This window comes from Lichenostomus cassidix, chromosome 20, assembly GCF_008360975.1.
Source record: "Lichenostomus cassidix isolate B80296 chromosome 20, HeHo_3.0, whole genome shotgun sequence".
NCBI lineage: Eukaryota > Metazoa > Chordata > Aves > Passeriformes > Meliphagidae > Lichenostomus > Lichenostomus cassidix.
The window spans coordinates 598,281-623,961 of record NC_139500.1 but is presented as its reverse complement, the minus strand read 5'-3'; the positions used below and the strand labels follow the sequence as shown (position 1 = coordinate 623,961).

The following is a 25,681-nucleotide window of genomic DNA, read 5'->3' as shown; positions in this document are numbered from 1 at the left end:
AGGAGCATCCGTGCTGCAGCGGGACCGCGGCCGCGTACTCTTATGTCATTGCCGGGTGCCTCGGGACCGTCGGTGAGCGGCCCAGAACCGCGGGCGGGTGTCCCGAGGTCACCGCCCGGTACGCCGGGACCACCGGCGGTGCACGGGGCGGCGTCTGCCGAGGAGCCGTCGGTGCGGCGGGAGCCCGCAGCCGGTCCCGCCCCGCTCCGCCGCCCCGCCCCGGCCCGCCCCGCCGCGGCACATTCATGCGGCGGCGCTGGGCGCGGGCGGCGGCTCGGAGCGGCCCCGGCGCGGCGCCTCCCGCCGGGCCTCGGCGCATGTGAGCGGCGGCGGAGCGGCAGCGGCAGCAGGGCGGCGGCGGCGCCGCATCGGCCATGCGGTGGCCCCGCGGCCCCCGCGGCGCCTGGCGGCTGCTGCCCCGGCGCTCGCTGCTGGCCGCGCTCTTCCTCTTCTCGCTCTCCTCCTCCTTCCTCTACTTCGTGTATGTGGCGCCGGGCATCGGTAAGTGGCGGCCCGGGGCCCGGGGCGGGGGCGCGGACGCACCGTCTGCCGCTGGAAACGCTGAGTAATCCGCGCCTGGCCGGCCCAGGAGCGCGGCATCCCCGGCGAGGGGCGGCAGGGCCCGGCGCCCCCGGCTGCGGCTCCGCGGTGCCCGGGGCCGGGCAGAGCGTCCTCATCTCCCGCCGCGGCCGGAGGAGGAGGCGCTTCCCCCGGGCTGCCCGGCGCCCCTCGGGGCGGGCGGTGGGCTGCGGGTCTCGGGGTCCCCGGGGCGGCGGGAGCTGCCGGCCGCGCTCCCCGCGGCTTCCCCGCGCTGCCGGGGCCGAGCGGCGCCTGTGCCAGCGCCGAACGGGGAACAGCGAGCCCGCTCTCGCCTGCTGCCCGCCCGAGAGTTTGTTTGGAAGTAGTGGAGTGTTGTCCAAGTGCTTGTGGTCTGAACGTGCTCTCTGGTGGAATTCCTACTCTGATTGTCAAGTGGGAAGAAGATGACAAGTGTATATTTTAGAAGGATGGTGTACTCGTTCCTGTGTTCCTTGTCATAGCTTCTTCGGGAACCGGAGAAGCCGTGTGTCAATATGGCCAGCACCCGGTGCTGGTGGGGCTGTCTGTCCATCTCCCGTGAGATAAGGGAAGACTTGTGCCCGGAAAGCATCTGTTCTTTTTATGTGGTGTATCTCGTTTCTGCGAGGAGCCCAGGCTCGTGGTTTGGCCTTCAACCAAACTTTGGCAACGATTTATTTCTATAGAAACAGCCCTTTCCAAAGAAATAAGGAGTTTCTCCTTGAACTGTCATTGGTATTGCTCATGCCATTCCTAGCTTGGACATCCCAAGGAGATCTCTGTGTGCTTTCAAGGTGACTTCTGTGGGGTTTTATTTACAAATGATGTCCCGTGGCTGCCTCTGGGCTTTGGGAGCCTTTCCCAGGGCTAAGCAGGGATTGGCTGGTGTGTGAAGCTCTACTCGTGTCCTGGACACATCCTGAGTGAGGCTGCACATGCTGAGCCTTGCCATGGTGGCCCAGGGCTCTGCTGTCCTGGTGGGCAGGCCCCCAAGCTCCTGGCCACTGTCCCACAGGCTGCTGGGGGCTGCTGAGCCACTGTCCTGCCTCTGTTGGAGGATGGTTTCACACGGGTGGTAACGGGAGGCACAGCCACCACCTGCTCACTCTGTAAGCACAGCCTGGCTCATCCTGTTCACGTGCTATCATGGGGCCAGCAGCTCTTTCATCCAGTGCATCCTGCAGCCCTTTGCAGGGCAGGCACAGGGAATGGCATGGCTGTGGATGAGCTTCCTAGGGCCCAGGTGGAACAGCTGTGCAGTTTAAGAAGGAAATTTCTCTTGTAAGGATGATTTTGTTCTTTTTTTAGAGTATTCTGATTAATTTCATGTTAGTTCTGCATGGTCACCAGCTTCAGAGATGCTGTAGGGTATAAATTTGTTTACGACCAGTTCTGTGCCAAGAGGCCTTTCCCTGTGTGGACCCTAGATAACATGGTCACATCCCACCCAGTGTTCTTGCTATTTGTGATGCCCAAAGAGGAGGCAGAGAAGTGTTAGTGGTCCCTGTCCCCACCCGCCCATGGATGTCAGTGTTGTTCTGAGTCATCTTCTCATCAGGTGACAGAAGATCTGCTTCTCTTTTTTTTGCCTTCCTCTTTCGGCCAAAAATGTTTTATCATGAAAACCCAGCCCAGTATTCCTGGAATGGCTGGGCTAATGCTCTCGGCACTTGGAGGGAGTTTGTTTTCAGGCCAGAGTGGTGAGTAGAAGCTTGGAAGAAGAGTGAGTGAGATAGGACATGAGCAGAGCTGGGGATTTGAATAAATCGCCCATGACTGGGTGATGGAGAGATACCATCAGTAGATTTCTGGGGCATTTGTCCTGCGTGCCACTGCCTCAGTTTGTGGAGTGGGGCTGGGCTGCTTTTCTGTGGCCACTGAAAGGTCTGGGGATGCCTCTGCCCTGATATCTTGCAGGGCATACTGGGGAAGTGGCTGAAGAAGGTCTTGCAGTTCATTGGCTAAACCAGGGGCAGGGAAGTGATGAATCTATTCCTTGATTGTACCTCAATTGAAAAGAAAAAAATCCAAATAAATGGGATCGAAAGCCTCAAGTGAGCTTGAACCAGCTGAAGCCTGGAAGGGCTTTTGTGTACCCTTTTTTCTGGCACCTTTTTCGGTGCCACAGGCTGCTGGGAAGGGTCTGCTACGGCCAGCTCTGCTCGTGGGGGTCAGCAGCTGGTGGCAACAGGGCTGGAGCCAGCCTGGGCTGGGAATGGCTCTGTGGCAGGACAGCATCCCTATGGCAGGGAGTACTGTCACAGTGGGTGAGAGTGTCCCCAAGCCCCACATTTGTGGGGGAAAATTTCATCGGTGTTGCTGCGGTGTGTTGTGTTCAAGCAGTTGTGCGCCAGTGCCAGGAGAAAACTGGGACAGTTGCACTTCTGGGTGCTGTCTCAGCGCATTGGTGTGGAGCTGACATGCTTGTCAGCTGGAAAAGCTGGATAACTGTTCCTGGTGTCCTTTGGAGACGGGGAGGGGATGCCCAACCTCGGCTCTGAGTTGCCTGCTCAGTGCTGGCCTGCCACTTTATTGACTGTGGTGTTTGGCTCCTCACAGCCCAGGTAACCCAGCAGTCTGCTCCTGATGGAAATGCAGGAAGAAATTAATGTTTATTGTCAGCAAATAGCCATGCTTGGTTTCTGCCAGGGGTCCGGGGCTTTTGAGCCTTGTGTTTGTGTCGTGCCTGGACTTATGCGACCCAGGGTAGCTCCTGGTTTCTGTCCTTCACCAAGGTTTCCTCCTACAGAACTGAAATGTTCTTGTGGCCTCAAGTTTGCGTGGAGATATCCAATGTAAACAGCCAGTGCCGCCTCCTGCCCAGCGCTCACATCCAATACCTGTCTGTCCTCCCCACACACTGCCCTGACAATTACATCCCTGGGCTGCCACAGCCGCCTTGGAAGGTAAGCTGCCAGGGACCCAGCTGATGGCACAGATACAGCCGGCTCTCCTTGTGTTCCGTGCTGCTCCCGGCGCTCGCTGGCTCCTGTCGCTGCCGTGGCCGGGTGATTATGTGGGTCTGTCTCATCGTGGCCATTGTGTGCGGGATGAGGCGGCCGATTGTTCTGTGGGCGGTGAGCTGGGGCCGAGGCACGGCAGGGCTGCCAGGGACGCAGTGGCTGGAGGCTCTAGGAGCTGCCCTGGTGGCCACACGGCTCCAGTGGCAAGGAGGCCCTGCAGGGAGCAGGTACGTGGTGATGCTCGTGTGGGTGGGAGGTCGCTTGTGCAAACTGCCATGCTCAGAGGTTGTGGGACCTGCAGGGCAGGCTGGGCTTTCACTGCAAGTCACACTGGACCTCATCTTGGAATAAACAGAGCTTGGCACTGGGCAAACACTTTTGTCCTGTTATGGAGGCCAGTTGCCACCTCGACAAGTTTTGTTGCAGGGCTTGTTCTTGGTGCTCTTGCTCTTCTGGAACAGCTGCCCTTTGTGCCTCTTGCCTTCTCCAGATGGGATGTGCAGAAAAGGGCTTGCCAGAGTCACTCTGTCCATGCCCAGACCCCAGTGCTGGAGCAAGGATGATGCAGGCACAAAGAGCATGCTGACTTGGAGGTGGAACACCTCGAGAAGCTGTTTCTGTTTCATCCTATCTTCTGCTTCTGAATTCATCCATGGGGCTGTGGGGTCGTCCCAGGTGCTGTGCTCAGTCTCTGCATGTCCTGTTTTCATGTGATGGTGGCTCATGCAGCTTTCCTTCAAGTGTCTGATTTTATACTCTTTGAACAGGGCCTAGGAAATTAAGAGAATTTCCTCCTGCAGCTGAAAGCAATAATGCTTCTTCAAGCTGCTTGCACTGCAAGTTGTTTCATCTTGATACCTCTAACTGCAAGAGTGGGAATTTCTCAGACCTTGGGCTTGGTGTAGAGGGTGGCTGGGAGGGCAGGCAGGGGCCTTCTCAGGTAGCAGCTCTTGGGTTTTCCTTTGTTGTCTTGCCGGATGTTGGAGACTATTTAATCTTATATTTTTTAATTTAGATTTGCACAGGAGTCGTACTTAGTTGGATCTGATGCAGGAAAATAATGTAGAGAAGTTAAATTATTGGGTGAAAGATTGTTACCTTTGAAAGAGAGCTGTAATTCAGTCTGGCTTTACTTCCTCAAAACTTATCAGGAATTGCTCCAGACCGGTCCTACAGGGCATGAGGTAGCACTATTAGCCCTGAATTACATTTATCGTGCAAGAACTCGATTTTGATAGGCAGGAGTGCTCTGAAACACTATTATGTCAGGCCGCGTCTTGGTGACCAGCAGAGCAGTGCTGTGGGGACCAACAGCTGCCTCCCTGCAGCTCGTTTGTCGCTTTTGTAACAATGTTATATCGTTATATCGCCAAAGGTGGCTGATCCAGTTTGGTTATTTAATGTATCAGCCTGGCGGATCTTAGCGCGGAGGAAGAAGGGGGGGGAATATGGCGACAGATTTTGCTACTGCCAGCTTGTCCCAACCGTGGGCAGTGGTTGAGTTGCCCGTGGCGGTGAGGAGCAGAGGAAGAGTGGTGGCCATGGTCCCGGGCAGGGGGATGGCACTGTGGGCATGTGGAGCTGGGCTGGTGAGTCTGGGCGAAGGCAGTGGGTTACTGCTGCTTTGCCTTCTGGGCAAACCAGAGCCTGGTGAGCTGTGGTGGCCTTGGATCGGCCAGGCAGGGGCTGGGTGCAGGTGTCCTTTTAGGTTTGCTGGCAGTTTGCTGGGTGGCTGGATTCTGTCTGAGCAGGAACAGAAGGTGAAGGTGAGCTTGGAATCATGAAATGAGGTTTGTGCTGTCACAGCCCTGGCTTTCATCTCCAGGTGTTCCCGAGCAGCACAAGGCAGTGTGGTATCTTACTGTGGAACACAGCAGCACTGCCCTCCTTCACCCTCTGCCCAAAGGTCTGCCAAGCAGCATTTCACAACTGAGGAAGGAACAGCCCAGTTCCACAGCATGTCCCACAAAGGATGTCACCATCACTGGATCTGACAGTGATTGGGGGTAGTAAGAAATCCTCAAGTGCTCCTTGAGACAAGAACTTGAGCTCAGGATCTCCTGTGTTATGAGCAGAAGGAGACTGGTGGCTGCTGTGGGAAATATTCCTTTGGCAGCACCACATTCTTCCAGCAAAGAGGCTCCTACAAGGCACATTTAGGCTGGGGAGCAGCCCTGTTCCACCTCGCTGCTCCTGTGCCACTGCATCCAAGATGCTGGTGGAGACCACCTCAAGGCTAACAGATTACAAGGTTTCTTTGAGGGCAGGTGAATTACTGGGTTTTCTTTGCCTGTAAGCACCTGTGCTGTCTGTCAGGCGTGTCTGGTTTGGGTTATTTTGCTGGTGGCTCACTGGGTGTTGCAACTGCAGAGTTCATGTTTCATCCATGTATCTCTGGAAGCCTGGCTTGTGGAAGCTGATCAAACACAAAAGCTTCCAGGTACTGGTTCGTTCCTGCAAATTGAATGCTTCAGAATTTCAATAATCTGTGGCAGAGCAGACCTTAAAACAAAATTATCCGTGCTGTCAGCCCAGGAGACATGGTCTTCATGTGTTTGGGAGGCCATGGAAGGCCAGGGCTTCAGCAGGCACTCAGCCACTTCAGGTAGCTGCTGACTCTGGCAAAGGTAAGGGCTCTGACACTGCTGCTTTTTTTCCTGAGCTGATCCTCTGCCTCTCTTCCAAGTGGACTCATTAATTGCATTCACTCAGGCAGCATCTGCTCTGTAGGGTATGATGAAGCCTCCAGGGACCTCTGCAAGGAATGGAGATTAGCAGTGTGGGGAGCTGTATGTTTGCACTTCATCCCATTTGAATGATATTACAATTGGTGGATTTTAATATCCAAGCCCGTGGAGTCTTCAAATAGTTAATCTTAACTGAAATTTCTGGAGAACCTCAAAAGGGTGGCAGCGATGGTGGTGGCATGGCCAATGAGCTGTTGGCTCTGCAGAGTTCTCTGCTCTCACTGTGGCAGCACTGAGGGGTGAGTGATCTGGAAGAGAAGCTGATATGCAGCTGTACAGAGCAAGAAAAGCCTTCCCTGAACAGCTTTATTTTTAAAGCATCATTGTCACAATAAAATGTGTGTTTACTTTGACAAAACCTTTGCTGGGTTATTTTAGTGAAGTTTATTTCCATACAGGCTTTTCCTTCTCTGTTGCATTCAGACTGTTCTGGCTGTGGTTTTGGCTGGCAGCGTTTTGAACACAGATACATGGATGCTTTGGGGTTATTAATGTGTGTTTGAAGGTTTTGTAGCACTAGCTCTAAATACCATGGGGATTAATTCTGTTTGGAGAGATGGAGGAGAAAATGCATAGTGGACTGTGCTGTTAAAATGCAAGATAACTCCAAATCAGAAATTTTTTAGATGTTGGTGGGTGTGGTTTTTTGGGGAACATGAAATAGATAACATTAAGACCATCAGGGCTTTCAGCCTTACTCTGGAGCTGCTCTTATTTTGAAAGGAAAGGTAGATTGGAAAGCTGAGTGTGATGTCAGTGCCCGGCAGGAGAAGAGCCCTCGGCCATCCTCATCGGCTGCTTGGAAGGGTCCCAGGGGTGACAGCGGATGGTACATGCAGCTCTCGTCCCAATGAGAAGTGTCCTCGTGGGTGCAGCTGTAGTGTGGATTATGATGGGCAGGGCCATGGGGTCCTTTTTTCATTACAAAAGGAATGTTCCAGGGATTGCTGGTCTTGCTAAAGTGAAGGAGGAACCGATGGGGGAGGTGGGATTGGGGGATCCACTGTGCTCCACTGTGTAGTGATGGTGGTTGTTTTGTATGAAGGCACAAGCTTCAGTGCCTCTCATTTGACACTTTGCTTTCTCAAAGTATGTAAATGTTACTGCAGGGGTGCGAGTAGCTCGGTTTGATCTCCTGCTTCCCTCCTGGCTATGTGGGGGAGGTGATGGGTCAGTGCTTGCTTGCTGGGGCTTTAGCTGAGTGCATATGGTGACGACGTGTGTAACTTCCTAAAGGTCATTTTTCTAGGTTTTTGTTTGAGGTGCAAAACCAATGGGTGTTCTGCCCTTTGTAAGCCTGCAGTTGAATGTGGCATCCCTGGGAGGGCACAAAGCTCTCCAGAGCCCTTGCCCTGAGCAGAGCTTTCATCCTGGGGCCCCTCTGAAGATGCTGAGGAGGTGCTGGCCAGCCCCCAGTGCAGCACAGAGGACCCAAGCCAGGGAGTCTATCTCTGTCCCCCAGCTTTTGTGGCAGGGAAGAGGCTGCTTGCAGGGGATGAGGGTTCAAACAGGACCATGCTCTTTTTCCTCTGAGTTGTGCCTCAGTCTCCCTGCTTAGTGTTTTCCCTGCTGTTTTCCTGCTCCAATGAGCAGGCGCGTGCCCAGGCGATGGTTGGGCTGCATGTGAGACAGTGCCTGTGAAGCTGTTCCCTCCCTGTGCTTTCTAATCTGAAAGGTAAAGGTTGGAAACTATTTCTGTATGGAGGATGCCACTGCACACGTAATGGAAGGAAGCAAATTCAGGCAAAACACCCACTGCACTGCTGTGGGTTGGGCTGTGGTATAAGCAGCTCGACCAGTGCTTGTTTGTGTGTCTAGAGAATTTTATGGCAAAATAATTGATCGGTTTTATTGAATGCATTGCCATACAAATAATCCAAGGAGCCTCTTGAAACCGGGTGCTGTGTTAGCCACCTCCCTTGCTTTGGAGAGACTGGGGATTAGGCTGGGCTGAGACTTTAACTGTGCTCATGTACTGCCAAGAGGCTCCTGAGTGGGGCTCAGGGCATTTTCCTGCACTGCCAGGACAGGCTGGTGAGGGCTGTGGGATGTCTGCAACACAGGAGTGCACACTCTTCATTGATGGTGTCTTCCCACAGCAGCAGGTTGGGAGCAAGGATTTTGGGTGGAAAGTGGAGAAGATGGCTACATGAATGCTAATGTTTACAAAGTGCCTCTAAAAGAACCCTTACAAAGTAGTTGGAATAGAAGGGGAAAGCAAACACTGCAGTGCACCAGGTAGTCAAGTGCAAGCTGATATTTTTTTCCCTCCCCACCTGGCAGGAAAAGGAAGGCATTTCAGTGCCTGCCTGTGTGCCCTGTGCGTCAGCGGGGCTGGCAGAGGCTGCGGGCTGTGGCAGCTCCTGGCTGTGGCTTGGAGCCGTGGGTGCTTTCTGACACGGCTGCTCCGGCTGAGCCGCCAGGCAGGGCTGGGGGATGCACGGCAGGGAAGTCAGCAGGCGATGCACAGAGCACAGGTAAATAAAAATAAACCTGCTGGAACAGTGTGCCATGGCAGGGAAGGCCAGAGCTGCTGTGGCTGGAAGTGAGTGCAGGCCATGCCCAGGGCTCATGGTGGTTTCTTCACAGGGCTGCAGCAGCCTGAGCCAATGGAGAAAACTGTAGATATGGTGTTCCTGTCAGCAAACACGGGGTTCCCTTGGAGCTGGGGACCCTGGAGGGGCACAGGGTGGCCCCCACTCCCGCAAGAGTGTGAAATGCTTCCACACGTGCAGCTCGCTTTTATTCTGCAGTCATTTTTTTTCCCCCTCAGTGTTTTTCCAACTCATGTCTTGCTGCCAGAGTCCATATTAATAATGCATGACTTTTTTTTTTTTTTTTTTATGCTGCTTCCTTCCCAGCGTCCCTTTCAGCTGCTGAGTCAGAGAAGATTGTTATAGCAGCAACCTCTGAAGCGGTGAAATGCCCCTGCAGTGCTCAACTGCTGTCATTTATCATCCCAGCTCCTCTGCGGGCAGCCTGTTCCCTTGCCCGGCTTGGGGGAAGGATCCCCGTGCCAAAAACCTGATTCCTGTTACACCAGCTGGTGACTGGCGAGCTGAGCTCTGCTCAGCCTTCCTAGCTTGTGTTTGGTGAAAGCAGATATTGCCTCTGTTGGCTGCTTTTTAAATTTCTTTTGTTTGAAATCCTGTGAAGTTTTTTCCTCATCTGCCTGAAACTGTGTTTTGGGAGTGTGTCCAAGGCTTGCTTTCTTTTTTTCCCCTCCTGACCAATTTTTAAATAATTATTTTTTCTTCCTCCCTGCACTCCCCTCAAGATCTATACCTGGGCTTTTTAGGGTAATTGGGATGACAGAAGCCATATAATGTGTTAATGGGGTTAAATTAACTTAAAATCCTTCCAGTACTGTTGAAATGTGCCTGGCTGCTGCAGAAAGCATTGGAGTTGCTAATGCAGCATGGAACAGAGATTTGCAGGGCTTCTGCCTCTGGGTTGGGATTAGCACCCAGTGGGTCACCTCCATGCAGAGCTGCTCCCCACCTGCTGGATCTGAAACCTGAAAGGAAATAGGGAGCAATAGCACATTTCAGGGAATTTGTCTTCTAATGACTTAAATAATACCTGCACTGTAATCTCGGAAGCTGATCTCTCCTGTCTGCTGTCCCAGCATAACCTCGGGTGGGAGTGGATGCTGGGGTACTCACTGGTGGGGAGTGGGAACACACAGCCTCAGTGCTGGGAAACAGCATCCTCATAGTGCTCCCCTGCTCAGGGCTCTGCCTTGGTGGGCTTTGAACGACTCACCTGTAAATATTATCCCAGAGCCAAGCAGGAGAAGAATGGGGCTCACCTGGGGAAGGAAGGTTTCCTTTTGCCAGACTTCCCAATCTGCCTCATTCCCTGTGTCCTGCTGTTGGGGATGTCATGAGCATGTGTACAGCCACACTGGTGTCTGCTCTGGGGAGTGCAGAGGGGCCTGGGACCCAAGAGGGAAGTGGTGCTACTTTTCCCTGCACTCAGCTGGAGGAGTTGGCCAGAGCAGATGGAGGGGGGTGTGTGAGGCTGATGTCCTGGCTGCATCTCGCCCAGGCCAGGCTCCTGACTGGCAGGGGAGTAGTTGCCCTTGTCATGGTGTGCTTCCCCCTCAGCACCATCCTGTGCTGGCCTACTGATTCATTCCTCCCAAGGTAGGGGAAACTGCTGTGGTGTGAAATTCCCCCAAAAGCTGCAGCGCATCTTCCTTCCACACTGCAGACTGGCACCCTTGCTCTGGGTCAATGATTTCTCTTTTCCTGGTTTTTTTTTTTGTTTTAGGGCTTTGCTGGCTGTTGGGTGCCCAGTGCCCTGGGGGCACCCTCTCTATACCTGCCAGCTGAGAGGGGGCAAGTGCCTTCTGTGGGTGCTTTTTGCATGTTACAGGGGAAAAAGGATGCCATTAACTTCTGCATCTTGAGTCCACAAAGGCTTGCTGGAGTGGCCTTGCTGTGGTCACCAGCTGCCCCAGTGCTTCTGCCTGCCCAGGATGTGGCCCAAGGGACACCTTCATCCTGCCACAGCCCCGCTTGCCCCGTGGTGACACACAGTGCCACCTACAACTGGTGAGACGAGCAACTTGCTTCTCGGCTAACAAGATTTAGGTGGATTATGCTATGTATTTAATCAAGGGCTAAGCTGATTGCCTTATTTGGAATGGATCAAAGCCCTTGCCTGGAGACCAGCTATTGAGCGGGAATATTCCTCAGCCTGTGTGGCAAGCCTTGCTTTCGAAGAAGCCAGGAAGTTCAGCAGACAAGTTTGACGGCAGCAGTGACCAAATGCAAAACCAGATTGGAGAAGTCTGAGGTGATGGGGAGGTAGGAGTATGAGAATGTTATTAGTCGTTGACCATCATGAAGGATTTCAGGGAAAAGGCTTCCTTTGCTAGCTTTCAGCTTGCAACTGTGTTTCCAGATAAATAAAAGCTTCATGCTGACAGCTGAGTGAGGTGCTCTGGCATTTGGCAGTCAGGCTTCCACCTTCTAGAAAAGCAGCTGTGACACTTGTGAGCTTTTGTGGCTCTGCAGCAGAGGTCAGACCATCTACTGCTCATGCAGGGAGCCCTGCTACTGCTCATGCAGCAGTCCCCTGCTGTGGCTGTCAGCAGCACTGGAGCTCACAAGGGTCTCTGCTCCCCTTCTCCTGGTCCCCACGGCAGCGTTGACCTGCAGGACTTTGGCTGTGGCGGCAGAGGAGCTGGTGCTGGTTGCAGAGGAGCAAAGCAGAGGATGCTCCTTGCTGCTGCCAGCCCAGAGGCACTTGCTCCTTGCTGTGGCCTTGGTTGTGCAGGGGGACCCTATGGTTTGGAATTGTCCCTGTAGGCAGATATTGAGGCAAGTTTAAAATTACTTTCCAGTTAGAAGCGGTTGTGCTTGTCAGGGTCTGCCTGGAGTGGCAGGGCAAGTGCATTGTCCAAGGTGTGTGGTGTCTCTTTCCTGAGGGTTGGGGTTTTTGCCACAAGAGGTGTGTTAGTGCCCTGGGGGGCTCTCTCCCCATGTCTGTGAGCTGTGAGCTTGCTCTGTGCCACTTCAACTGTGTGCAGTGAGGTGGCCCAGCTGAGCAAGCTGTTGAAAATACACTGGTTATTCAAATAGTCTTTTCTTTTTCTTAAAAGAAGTTTAATTCCAGGAACCAACCTCTGTCTTGCTGCCATTTGATGCAAGGGGGGCAAACATAGGTCACAAGCTCTCCTGCTCTGTAAGTGTGACTGAGCACTACCTGTAGAACTGAAAATACCTGAACCAAAAGGCTTGGCTGGAGGAGATGGATATGGGCAGCTTCTGCTTTGAGAGCCAGGCTGTTCTCAGGCAGCAGCAGGTGCTCCCCACAGCATCCCTGCTCTTTCCCTTTTCCTAAAGCAGTGCTGGGACTTTGCAAACATCTCTCCCCTCTGCCTCTCAGACCTCCTTGGTTTTGCCTCACTGCCTGCTACAGTGGGAATAACTCTGGAGCAAATGCATGGACATGCTCTGTCACATCCTGCCTGTGCTGTGGGCCCTTTGTCCTGGCTGCCCCATCTCTCCTGGATGTGGCCTGAGCCCTGGTGTGGGGCTGGCAGAGCATCTTGTGTGACAGCTGGGTGTAAAGTGTTCCATGTTTAATTTATTGCTAATCAAACCTGCAAGTAAAGTGCTGCCTGAGTTCTCTTCCAGTCCAGATCCATTATGCATCTTCCTGCCCTGACTTGTATATGTAATTACAGGCAAGGATTGGTCAAGCATCCCTTTGTGTTTTGGGCAGGTTTGCTAGTGTGCAATCACCCCGTCAGCCCGGCTTTCTGGTGTCTTGGGCTGTGCCAAATGGTCTGACAGTTTCTAGGCTGCAGCAGCAGGGTCTCTGCTGGTACCTGGCCCTGTGAGGCAGCTCCAGGGCTGGTTGTTCTGTGCATCGGGTTGGGAAGGGCCGTAGGGCAAGGGCAGATGGAGGGAGCTGCAGCAGGAAGGGGGGTGGGGGCTGCCCAGCTCCAGGGTGCTCTAGGTTAACTCTGCTTTCACCTAATTAGAAAAGAAAAACCACCAGTAAACATAGGAATTGTCTGATTTGCTGCTGCTCTGCAGAAAGCTAGTGGCAGAGTAGAGCTCATGGCAGGTATTGACACTGAGCCTTTCCCCCAAACTGCCCTTCCCCTGCTGCCTCCCTTTGCAGGTGGGGTGTCCACTCCTGGCTGGGGAGGGGGTCACAAATCCCCAGTGGGATGCTTCCAGAGAGCAACACAGTATTTATATCTGCCACGGCTCAGCCGTGTGGGGGAGGATAGCCTTTAGCTGTAATACTTCGGGGAAGCAAACGCAACCTGCACAAATTGGGTAACTTGAGTGGATAAACTGGTGTAATCTAAAATCTCGTTATCCAGTGTGGAGGGAATGGCTGGTGCTTTGGTGGGGAGGAGGAGGAGGAGGGTGGGCTGCTGCATCACTGTGGCAGGGAGTTGTAGAAGTTGATGAGGGCAGGGTCTGTGGGACACCAGCCCCAACCAGCTCCTTCCTGGCGCCCCTCAGGGCTGCCCTGGCCCAGAGGAGTTCTGCCCTCACTGCCTGCTCAGCTCCTCTGGTTGTTCCCCCTGGCAGCACTGGCCTCCTGCTCCTGACATGTTCAGCTTTTCCAAGGTAGCTGTATGTGTGACTCGTGTTTGCAGAGCTTGACTTCTGGCTGCAGACAGGCTGGAATTAATTACTTCATTATTTTTCCCCCCTCTGCCCTGTATCAATGAACGAGTCGTCAGATCCCTCAGCAGACACTCAACTCTCTTAAGGAAACTCCAGTTGCTGCTGTGTGCGAGGAGCTTAAAGATGTTTCAGTGGGGGAGAGGAAAGGAGGAAAAGGGTGTTTGCTATTCCCTGATGTGGCCCTGTGTGTGGTCATCCCTCCCCAAGCAATTCAGAGCCACATGAGTGCTGGTGGCTCAGGGCAGGAGGAGGCAGCAATAGCTGCTCCTGCCCACAGAGGGACAGGCAGGGTACTGTGCGCACAGTGCCACATCTCCACAGCCTCTGCTGAACTTGCTGCAGGTTCTTCCCTGTTTGTACAAACCCAACAGAGCCTGGTGGGGTGAGAGTCTGGGGCCATGAGCTTCCTGTCCTTTGTCCCTCTCAGTCGGTGATGTCCCGTGAGCCCCAGTCGGTTGCAGCTTGGGGCTGTGGAAGTGCTTATCCCTTGCTGAGCTCGCTGGCTCAATAGCCTTGTGGCTGCTTATCTGGGATTAATGTGTAACTTAATGGTGGTGCTTAGGCACAGCTCTGAGTGTGCTGCTGTGGTACAGGGCGGTGCAAATCTGCTCTCTGATGCCAGGGCATTTTATTTCCCCTTCCCACAAAAAGGTTTAGGGTTTTCCTGTGCCTGGCGCCAACATGGCCACACTGTTGGCAAATGTTGGCCACGTCTGGGAAGGAGGGACAAGACAGCAGAAGCAGGGGAGAAGGGCGATGCTGGGGGGAAGCCGTGAGGCACAGCCCTGTCCCTGCACAGGTCTGTGTGTGCTGAGCCCTGGAGTGTGGTCCCAAAGGGCACTGACAGCACAGGTCTGTGGGGTGATGGAAGGAAGGGTTTTTTCTTTTCCCCTGCTCATGGCATCCCAGACAGACTCATGCTATTGCTTTTCTGCTGACGCATAGGAAGGCATCACACAGGCTGTGATTTGATGGACAATCTCTTAGGTGTTAAATAAGTTGATAGATTGAGGGATGATTTTTTTCCAGTGAAGTCATTCCCTACATTAATAATAGAATCGGTTAATTTATTTACAGCAGCTGTATTACCAGTTTGCTTGTCAGGCAGAAGAAAATAATATAAAAATATTATGTATGCCAAGGTCACATAGCTCATAACAAAGCTAATAAATGTCTTAGGATATCAGAGCTCTTACAAAATCCCATAGGTAATGGTCTGTGTGTTGGAAGTTCAAAGTTACACCCTCTCTCTGATAGCTTTTTTGCTTCTCATAAAACACAGCAGCTGGAGAGGCCATTCACAGTGTTGCCTTTAATTATTGCAGACAAGAACAACTCTCTAATCTGAGTGTGGAGGCCAAGCTGCTGTGGGTCTTAAATGGCACTGCATGGTGAGAGTACCCTTGGCAGGGAGCTCTGAGCTGCTGCCTTTGAAAATCTCAGACAACAATCATCCCACGTGATTGAAGAATTCCAGCTTGGAGAATTTTTTAGGAGTTGAAAGGGCTGGCAAGCCAGGCAGATGCATAGTGTGGAGGTGGGGCTGTGGCTATTCTCCTTTCCTGGCTGCTGGGATGGCTGCTTTCCCAGGACCTGGCAATGTACATAAGAGAAACCACAATAGGGACAGTTGGGGTATTGCTACAGAGGGATCTCTCCTTGGTTTCCATGGTGCAAATCATGCTTGCTGCAAAGCAGCCTTTCTACTGTCAGGGTGAGGCAGGTCAAGATGCTCTATTCCCACAAGCAGTTACTGGCTGCTGTATTGCAGTGTGACCTGTCTCTGGGCTTTTTAGCCCCAGCGAGGGTGGAAGCGGCAGGTTTGGGTCAGAGGAGAGGCTGCTGCTCCTGTAGGTGGCCATGGCCATGTCCTGCTGAGCAGGGCAGTCCTGGAAGTGCCTGGGTGTGCCCCGGGTGAGCACAGGCAGAACGTTGCACTCTGCCCCTGCCGTGCCCCGCCCTGCTGGCTGCTGGGGTGTCCCCACCGGTGATTCCTGTCCTGCTGAGGTCGGAGGCGGGGACAGGCTTGGCACAGGCCAGCCCTCCACAGGAGTGAGCATCCCTGCCTTGGGTTCTGCCGTTCATTCCCGTGGCAAGGAGCACGTCCCCTGGGACGTGCATCGTGGGTGAGCTAGGCTGGCAGTAGGGCTTTCCCCGTGCTAGTTTTTTTGGAGACAGGATGTAAATAGGACACGCTGGACCATGCTTTAGCCATAAATGGCAGTGGAAGATGTGCCGCGGGTGTCGCTGAATTAAGCGAGGAGCTGTCCTGGATGCTGAGAGCACAGATCCTGCCGTGTGTTCCAGTGTGCCAGCTGGGCAGGAGAGCTCCTCACGCCTCAGAGCTGGGATGGTCCAGTCTGGTGTGAGAGGCAAACCACTGACCTGGAACAGCCTCTCGGACCCCCCCTTGGAACAGCTCCCTTGCAGCAGGCATGAGGCTGTACATGTGATAACCCTTTTTGTTCAGCCACGCTGAACTTGTAAAACATGCTTGAAAAATCAGGTCTTTGGTTTTTATGGGGGAGAATAGACTAAACAACAGAACCTGTTCTCTTTTTCTCCATCAACGTCGTGGTGTTAAAGCTCCAGACTGTGCACTTTGCATTGTGTGAACTGAATGAGTAAATCCATGACTCTTAGGTTGTTTTTTGACAATTTCATACTCGCCAAGGAGTATAATCTCCTAATTTGGAAGACTAACAAATCAATGATTCCAAAATCTATTTAACTGGTGTGTGATGTGTACAGGAATATTTAAATCCAAATCCTACATGTCTCTTTTTCTCTGCTGTGGTCTGACTGTATTCAAGGTTGCTTCAACTGGACAGCACTGGTAAAACTCCCTATTGACTGCATTTCCTAGGCAGCACCACTCCACCTGTCCCCATTTTCCTGCATGTCTATGATTGCCTGTTTGAGCAGGATGCCCAGGTTGGTGGGCTGCCTGCAGCAGAGGATTTTCTTTGTCTCCTGCAGCTGTGCCAATTCCCACAGCCTGGGGGATGAGGACTTGTCCCAAGCAGCACATGTCCTACACTGCCGTCCCTCTTCAAGGGCAGTACTGGGGAGGATCTGCCTGTTTTTCCTCTCCCTTGCTTGCCCAGTCACTTAATTCTTATTTATTATTTTTCTTAACAAAGCTCTCGCCTCTGTTTGTTCATACTGATCCTACATGAGCATTGGGCTCAGGCACTGGGATTCCTGACACTTCAAGAGGGTGTCCAGGATGCAGGAATTCCCACCCCTTTGTCTCCTAATGAACCGAAGGAGCAAACGCTGAGCTTTGTTCAGCTGAGTGTTTGGAAGTGTAAATGTTTGCTGTTTAGCAGCAGCCGGTGCTGCCAGCCCGGAGGTCGGGTCGGTGTCCATGTCAGCGCCTGCTGAAGAGCCTTTGATTGTGCATTTCGTGTGCAGTGTGAGAGCTGCACGTTTGTGCTCTGCTTGCTGCCCGCACCGCAATCTGCTGCCAGCGGATGCTCTGCTCCTGGGGAGCCTTTGTGCTGACCCTGCTGAAGGGAGCAGGATGGGGAGAGCAGACTGGCTGGAGATGGGGATGGAAAATAAACAGGACATGCAGTCGTGTGCAATTGCATCTCCTGAGCAGCAATTAAAGTAGGAGAGTCTGAATCTCTCAAGGAAGGGTAATATTTAACTTGGGCAAATGCTTGTTATGCTCTGTGCTCCAGCCTGCACGTGTCACTGTGCCCCTCCTCGCAGAGAGGAGCTGCAGCAGAGGTCTGGATTGCTCGTGGGATTTGCAAAGCCCCATGTGATTTTACAGTCATCCTTGGCACTACTGCCCTGGTGCACAGGTAAACTGTGTTCTCCTGGTTTTCCCCCCTGCATGGAGCTGGATTCTGTATGACTGCACCTGGGTCACCTGGGGCTCAATGCCACCACCAGCCTTGCCTGCTGTTGGGGTGCAGAGCTCCTCCCAGGGTGCCTTGGCGCTGTAGATGCTCTATGAGTTCCTTGGCCTTCTGAGTTTTCCCATGTTTGCAGAGAATGTTGTGCTCCTCTTGCTGGGTATCCTACAACGAGTGCAGTGCTCTTTAGAGTGAGTGGCACAAACACCTTAGTGCAGGCACCTGTGGGATTGCAAAGAGAAGTTGCCACTTTAAATGTGTAAGTGAAAAAATTAGGGTCTCTTAGAATAATATAGATTTTCCTCCCCTTGCTGAGGCTTCCCCAGTGTCATTTTTCTGTGAAACAGTTCAGATAAAAATTTCCCATATTCAGGTTTTGACCGAGTGTCACTTTAGCCTCCCATCTTCCTGCTTGCTCTGTGCACGTGCAAGCTGCCGACTTGCCAATTTTGGGGACAAGTGGTTTGTAATTACCAGCTCAGTGCTGCTGCTGCACTGTTAATTTTTACACCATTTAATGTATCAAATTATTCCTTCCTGTGCTATTTAGCGGCAAAGGGCTAAGTAACAGTGATGGCATTAATATTAAATTCTCTAAAACTAATAGGAACCTCTTGTTTAATTGTTCTGGAACTCAGCATGTCTGGGGAATACGGTGCCACTGGAGAGCTAATAGAGACAGAGGTCTCATGGTGTATTATGCTGGGATGCTGCTACTTTTCCTAGTTGGGCTATTTATGAGTTAAGACTATCGTAGCTGTCTATCAGTGCCTTAGAGGCTTAGTTTGATTAAACCCCTTTGTATTGCTAATGCTAATGGAGCTGGATTGATGCTGGGGATCTGCTGGGAGAGCTTAGCAAAAGGCTTAATGTAGACATGACTCTGCTGGTTTCACTGTCTCTGGGCCCTGCAGGAGGTGTCTGCAGCAGGCAGGATCTCCCAGCCCTGGCAGGATGATGAGGTGACCTGAGCACCCCCCTGCTGCCAGCAGGACCCTCATGCCTTCCAAGTGGCTGCTGCATCTCCCATGTGAGGTGTCCCACAAGCTCTGCTGGGCACACTGTGCCCACTCCAAGCATCTGCCAGAGTGTTCAGCAGCAGTTTCTCTGGTGGTGCATTGGTTTGCCACTGTGCTGATTGAAATGTGGGCTCCAGGGGCTGGCAGGGGTTGCCCTTGCTGGGATGGGGCTTGCCAGCAGGAGAAGGCTGCACATAGCAGTGAGACCATGATAACTCAAACAGCCCCTGTGTGCTTCTGCAGCATGAGTGGACTAATGAATGGGAAAAATGCTGAATGTGACAGACATCTCAAAGCAGAGGAAGACTGGCTCCTTCCTCAGGAAAGCCTGGCTGCCGTGCTGGGCACTGATACTGCAGCAGGCATGCAGGGCTGTTGTGAGCCCCTTGGCCCCTCTTCCTGACCCCAGCCCCCAGTGGCTGTCTCTCCCAGCCCGGGGTACCCTGCTGTCCCCTGAGCAGGGGGATGCTGCAGGAAGGTCCTTTCCGCAGGTGGCGGAAGTGTGTCAGGGTCAGGAGTGAGACATGTTAGGTCTGTTCCCTTCCTGTGTTGGTGGCTGGCATGGATCACACTCAGTCCTCTTCCAAATCAGCTCCCAAGCTGCAAATTACCCTGTTGCCTCTTCTAGTACATATCATCACAATGAAACTAATTTTCCATGAGAGAGTCAGCTGTTTCTTGATTAGAAGTGCTCCAAAAATACTAACAGAGAAATGATTACAGGAAGGCTTCAGTGCTCATTTATATAATTGGACTTTACCTCCGTGGCTGATGTTGCATCCACTCCTGGTTTGAGTGAGCACTTGCTCTCCCTGTTTGCTTGTGAGCAGAGAGGTTAGGGTGCAGCGTCCCGAGGGGTGCCATGCCCTGGGGTGCAGCCATGTGCCTCTGCTCCAGCTGGTGACAAGCTGTTGAGTTTTCCATGTGTTTAAATCACAGCAGGGTTGACTTGTCCTTTAATGAACCAACAAGAATAATCTTCAAGCAGTTATTTGGGCAAATGGATTCTTAAATTTTCCTCGTTTTCTCGGTGTGCAGTGAGGGTTTGCTGGAAATTATTAGAGAAAGGGACAACTTCCCTCTCCCATCACTCTCCTGTCCTTGTCCAGCTGCCCAGTGGCTGTAGCCAGGCTGTTATCGCTCCGTGTGTGCTCTGAAGTGCCGCATGCTCAAAGGGAAGAAAGGCAGAAGGCCGATGTAATTTTCGAGATCATCCTGTGTGATGAGATTAGCAATATATCACAACAGGGAGAATTGTTTTCTGGCTGAACCACATCTCAGGCCAAGCCCACCACAAGCCTGTGTCTGCAGCAGTGATTGCTCAGGGCTGATCAGCATCTCCAGCACCCTGGCTCTGGGAAATACCTCTCGGGTGCAGGGGCCCTGGGCTCTGTAGGGTCAGCCAGGTCAGGCTTAATAAATTTAAAACATGGCTAATTTGCTCATCAAAAGGGCAGGAAGTGGAGGAGGAAAGAGGTTTGAGATCAGTACAGTGATTCCCAAATGTTGGTACAGACCCAGCCCTGGCCACGGCAGCCCCCAGAGCTGATCTAAGCACCGAGTGTGCACAGGGAGCAAAATGTTTGCAATAATGTGTTTAAATCCGATTTTCTGACCCGAATGAATTGCGTGTTCTGGATGAACATGGTGTTTGTGAAGCTTATCTCGTGCAGGCAGTTTGTGTTGGGGGTAGGAGAAGGGGCTCTGGTCCCTGGGCCAGTGTGGTCATGGGGCCTCTTGATGTTGGATGTTTGGCATGTTGATGGCACAGCTCATCCTTAGCCAGGTATCTCCTCAATCATCTGCTTCAAGGGGTTAATATGTGAAAAGGCAACTGCTGCCTGACACAAAGCTGGTGTTGTTCCTGCCTGCACTCCCCTGGGATGGTGGCTGCTGTGACAGTCTGCTCAGGATTTCTGCTGCAGCTCGGAGCAGGCCGGCCCAGCCAGCCGTGTCATGTGGCTGTGGCAAGCTCTGCTCCGTCTGCCGCCGCTCAGGGAACAAACGGCGCTTTCTCTGCGCCCGACAAACCTCCCTCTTCCTCAAATTAACCAGGCATTGGATGCTGATTTGTCTCTCCTGTTCTTTCATGGTTCACCAAACCTGGCTCTGCTTTACCCAGTAAGTCAAAGCATAATGAAGTAGAAGGTGAAATTACTCGATCAGCATCAGCAAGTTGTTTCTCGCCGCTGGCCCAGCTCCGTGTGGGCTGGAAGGTGCAGACTAGCTATCCCTTCCTTAGCAGCAGCCTGGGCCCAACAAACAGCTCAGCTGAGTGGCTTCAGCTCCCCATTGCTCTGTGAGGAGGAGAGAAGCTCTGCCTGACTCTTGAGTAGCCTTTGCATTTTTGGGAGGGGTGCTGGCAGTCCCTGACCCTTGCTATTTGCTGGTGGCTGTGAAGAGGCTGCAGGACTGCTCTCCTGCACAGTTCATGCTCTGCTGGCTCTGGAGGATGCTGTTCCCATGGCTGGATGCACTACTTGGTGCTGCCTCCTGGTAGAGCTTTGTGCCAGCAGCAGGATGCTGTCACTGGGGCAGGACACAGCCTTGAGGGCCAAATGCCCCCAGCACCAACCCTTAACATGTCACCTTTGCAGCCAAGGCAGGGCTGCGACTGGACTGATAAGCTGAAGGAAAAGCTTGTGGTCATCTGGGCAACCTGCACGGGCAGCTCAGGCTGGGGTAGCCCTGTGCCTCCTGCCCTACACCTCCAGGTTCCACCAGCCTGACTGCATCGCTCTCTGTGCACTGCTAACCCCGAAGAGCCTGTTTATGCCAGCTCCTGCAGGAACTCCCATTTCCATAAATCCTGGTGGGCAGCTGCCTGGCAAAGCTGGGGCTGTTCTGGGGAGAGATGCTGGGGCTGGACTGCTGGTGCTGGGAGGTGATGCCATTTTGTGCTGAACTCCAAGCTGATGAGTGTGGGCTTATGAAGGTTTTGGTGCTGGGTGTAAGGCTTTGCATGGGGAATTTCAGCCACTTTTGTTTCTGGCCTGTGGTGCCATATCAAAACACCAGCTTTTCCTTGAGCCTTATCCCTGGGCATCTGTTCAAGCAAATTCCCTGTCATTCTGAGGAGGAGCAGCACTTGGTACCTCTTGCTGTCATTGCAACAGGGGTACCTTGCTGAGAAACTGCTCCAGAGCTCATGTTTATGCTGTAGCTGTCACCAGCTGGCCTGGCAGTCACTCTGGGTTCCCGAGCTGGCCTCAGAACAGGCAGGTGAGCCAAGAGGGTTTGGGGGCAGCTTTGGCTGAGCCAGCTCCTGCTCATTTCTGCTGCAACCACTGGCTTATGGTGCCATCACTGACTCCACTGCAAAGGGTATGTGTATGGGAAGAGAGGGGCTGGAAATGGACATTTTAAATTGCATTTCAAGACATCTAGTTGCTAAGCACTTAATGCAGCTGACCCCCTTCTTGTTGAAAATCTGGTGATTCCCCATGGCTCAGAGACAGGCTGGGCACAGGCAGCAGCCGGGCATGGCGCTGGGCTCTGGGCACGACGTGGGGCTCCATCCCCTTTGCAAATATTTACTTTACTGTGTGAAAACAAAATACAGTTGGGATTGGGAAATGCATCTGGGCAGCCTTTGCGGAGCTGCCTCTGTGTGGGTGCAGAGGGGGGACAGGGCAGCGTGCAGGGTGTGTGTACCCCGGGGTGGGGGATCTCTGCTCTCCAGTGCAATATCCAACCTGTGCTCCTGGTGACTCCAGCCATGACTGTACCTTCCTGGCACTGGGAGCTGCTGGTTTCAGGCTGATACGCCTGCTGTAGGAATGACCTGTCTGGTATGGATGTTTCCTGGAGACATTGCGTCGGCTGCTGCCCTCCTCTGAGCAGGATCTCTGTTGTTTCCTTGGTCCAGTGCCCTCTTCATCCCTCCTAGAGTGTCTTTTAACCTGTTTTTTTAAATTAATAGTGCAGAATAGGCCTTCTAGGTTACCCCTTCTGGGTATCTTCACATCAAGATTTTATTTATTTTCCACTTCATTCTTAAGCCTAACAGTACAGCAAGGGGGCTGTGGCTGGCACAGCAGTGCTGGCAAGGGTTGCTGTGCTATGCTCGGTGGCTGTCCTGCTGTCCCTGTCGGTGGCCGTCTTGCTGTCCCATGAGAGCTGCTGTTTGCTTTGGGGCCTGGTCCTGCCAGTTTGGTGTCAGCTTAAACTGAAACCTAATAAGGCTCAGCCTGAGCTGTGCCAGGGCACAGGGTCAGCAGGAGAGGAGAGGGGGAACAAACATGGTTGGGGGGCTGCCCTGGGGAGCCAGCCAGGGTTTGTGCTGCTGCCTACCCCTGTTGTGCTGTGCCAGGGCTTGGAGCCTGGGGTGGAGATGCTTTCTGTGGTGCCCTCTGGGGTGCCTCTGCAAGGCCAGTGTCAGCCATCGGTGCTGCAGTCTGGAATGACTGCCCTTCTCCAGGCACGCAGCTTGGTTTCCTGCTATAATGATATTTCCTAATTAAACCTTCCTAATTAAACAGCAAAACGTGCTGTTGTTTCAGCTGCAGTGCTGTCTTGCAGCCTGGTTGTCAGGTTTGGCTGGGTTTGTCCCCCTTGTCAACCAGCCGGGTTTCCAAATGTGCCTTACACCTCCACTTCCCAACTCCCTGCCCTTCCCACAGCACGTGCAACCCAGGGATCCTCCTGGCGGGAGGGAGCTGAAATCAAGCAGGAGGCTGGGAATGCTTCCAAAAGACCCTGATTTCTTTTCTCTACAAAAGCTGATGCTCATGGAAATATTCCTCTTTTTTCTCCCTTGCAGTGAACACCTACCTCTTCATGATGCAAGCCCAAGGCATCATGATCCGTGAGAACATGCGAACTATAGGAGCTCAGGTGTATGAGCAGGTGGTCCGCAGTGCCTATGCCAAGAGGAACAGCAGTGTGAATGACTCAGGTACGTCTTGAATAATTGTAATTTTGATTAAAGGTTCCATTGTCATTGAAAATTAAGTGGAAGGAATTAATTTATGCTGGTAAATGCAAGGTGGAAGCTTTGATTAATTGTCTGCCACTTTTATTTTTATATATAGAAATAGATATGTAATATAAAAATACCCAATATACATAGAAATACTGTCAATATATAAAAACTGTATTTATTTCTTTATATATATAAAAAGTTCAAATGCTTCTAACTTGTAGAAGGTGTGAAAATCTTGAAAGGTCTGAAATGGTGGGATTTGAGCTGAAAACCTCTTTGCTCTCCAGGAATTCAACTTGTAGCTTCAACCAGTCGGAGGGTAAACACTTTCAAATTCATTGCAAGGATCAGGTTTCATATTTAAAAAATACCTTCCCAGGCATGCGCCTGTGCAGCGCCCTGGCTCTGTGCACGTGGAGAGGCCTGTGCTCGTAAGCTTCACTCTTCCTGTGCAAGGATGAACCAAGATGACTTGGCTGGAGATCTGCCACAAATAATCTAATGAACTTTGGACAGGATGCAGGGAGTGGAGCGTAGGCTCTCCCTCCCTGCCTCTTCATCATCCCCATGTCAGTGAACAGGGTTATGGGTTGTGGTGTGGATAAGGTACAGTGAAGCAGAGCTGCCTGTGGCTGTGCGTGAGCCAGGGTGAGGTGACACCCAGCCTGTCCCCTCTCTGCTGGCACATCCCTGCATCCTCATACTGCTGCTGTTGGCATCAGGCTGCCATGGGGTGTGGGGAGCTCAGCTCAGCTCCTTGCCCACCAGGGTTCAGCAGCAGGGGTTGACAGTTTTACAAGGCAAGATTAGCAGAAGTATGAGCTGTGTCCTTGCTGCCCAGCCCACTGAGGTGCAGCCACCAGTTCAGCTGTGCCCGGGATGGGGATGGGAGAGGAATTATTGACTTACACAGGAGATGAACACCCTGGCTCACTTCCTCTCGTGCATGGAGCCAGCTAGGGCAGCCACCCTGGGCTATTTTCGAGACTGGAAACATCAAGTAAAGCAGAGGCAGGGTGAGGAAGTGGCTGATCCCCCGAGGGAAGGAGGGTTAGACGCTCCATTGCTGCTGCTTGTGGTGGTGAGAGCCTTCATCCTGCTGAGGTCCTGGCCTGGGGGGCTTCAAGTGATCCTAAAACCTGTGTGCTCCTGCAGGAGGCAGAGAAGTGGTGACTACATTAGTGCCACTGATACCAGTGGTGCTGCTGCTGCAATATTGGGCTTTGCTTGAACCTCATAGCAGGCCCAGCTGCACAGGCACATGAGGACACCTGTCCTTCCCTGAGAGCTCCAGCCATGAGGACAGTTTTAGCACATACAAGCACTGTGCACTGTCCTGGGGTGACCTTTCCTGGCAGGCAGGTCAGAGCAGATGCAGGATGGATGGTGGTGATGTCTGCAAACCAGTTGGTGCTGTGGCCACAAGGACTGCATTAATACTGGGATCAGAACCTTCCCTCCCTGGCTGATTTTGGGTGCCTGGGTGGGTGTCACTGCCTGGTGACTGCTGTGGGCAATGAGGCTGTGTGACAGCTGGGAGAGAAAACTTGCCTGATAGGGCTGCAGGGAGGGAGCCAGCAAAAAAGGCAGCCTTTTTTTGGTGCAAAGGCAGGTGTAGTTGAGCAAAGGTGCAAAACAGGTCAGTTGAGCTTCACTGTGGGCTGTCACCTGGGCTGAGTACTGAGGGTGTGCTCTGGTAATGGGAGTTTACAGGGAAAACTGCTTATGGAAATTTGGAACAGTATTAAACATCCAAAATAACATCTCTCGTACTTGAAAAGCCCTTAGGTTCTGTTTACAGCCCATCTTGAGTTTTTCAATGGTTTGGATACTGTTTACTTGTGGATAAACAATATTAGTGACATGACGGTAAGTACTAGCATGACACAGCAAATTACTTTTCTCAGTGGAAAACCTCCATAAAACATGTACGGGTGTACCAGGCTGGAGGGAGTTGCTTGGGAGGTTAAAGGATGCAGGGAATGGGGAGGCTGGAGAGGTGCTGGGCACTGCTGTGACTGCTGGGGCACAGGGGCTCCTCTGCTCTTGCACAGTGTGAAGCAGAGGGAAGTCTGTGTGTAATGTGATAGTTTTTATTGATTCTTTGAGGAGGATTCCCGGCAGGATTGCCCTGTGTAGTGTACTGCACTGACAGTCCTAGCTGGCATTGGGATCTGCTTGGGTACTTCCCTCCCTCCTGGTGGGAAAGGACCTGCTTTCCCCTCTTGCTGTGCCATGGTCCAGGAACAAGGCAGTGGTAGCTTTTCCTTTCAAGATCTGTGTGCTCCTTTGTGATACCTAAGGGTGATGCTCAAAATTCCTCCTTTGGCCAGAAAATGCAAAGGTTTCTTTGATGTGGTGCTAAGGCAGCTGGGGCTTCTGCAGCCACCTGTCCCAGGACGGGGATGAGCACCCAGCTGGGTCAAAGGCTAGAGCAA

The 25,681-nt window shown here is 52.6% G+C and overlaps 1 protein-coding gene across 1 annotated transcript in view; it reads left to right on the top strand.

The window, feature by feature from the left end:
* Nucleotides 1–245: 245 nt before the first annotated feature.
* Nucleotides 246–25,681, top strand: part of B4GALT5 (beta-1,4-galactosyltransferase 5) — a 33,719-nt gene continuing 8,283 nt past the window's right edge. The window contains exons 1-2 of the mRNA XM_085079612.1: nt 246–501; nt 23,082–23,216. Coding sequence (XP_084935738.1) covers nt 375–501; nt 23,082–23,216 — 262 coding nt within the window. The 5' untranslated portion in view covers nt 246–374. The remainder of the gene's footprint in view (nt 502–23,081; nt 23,217–25,681) is intronic.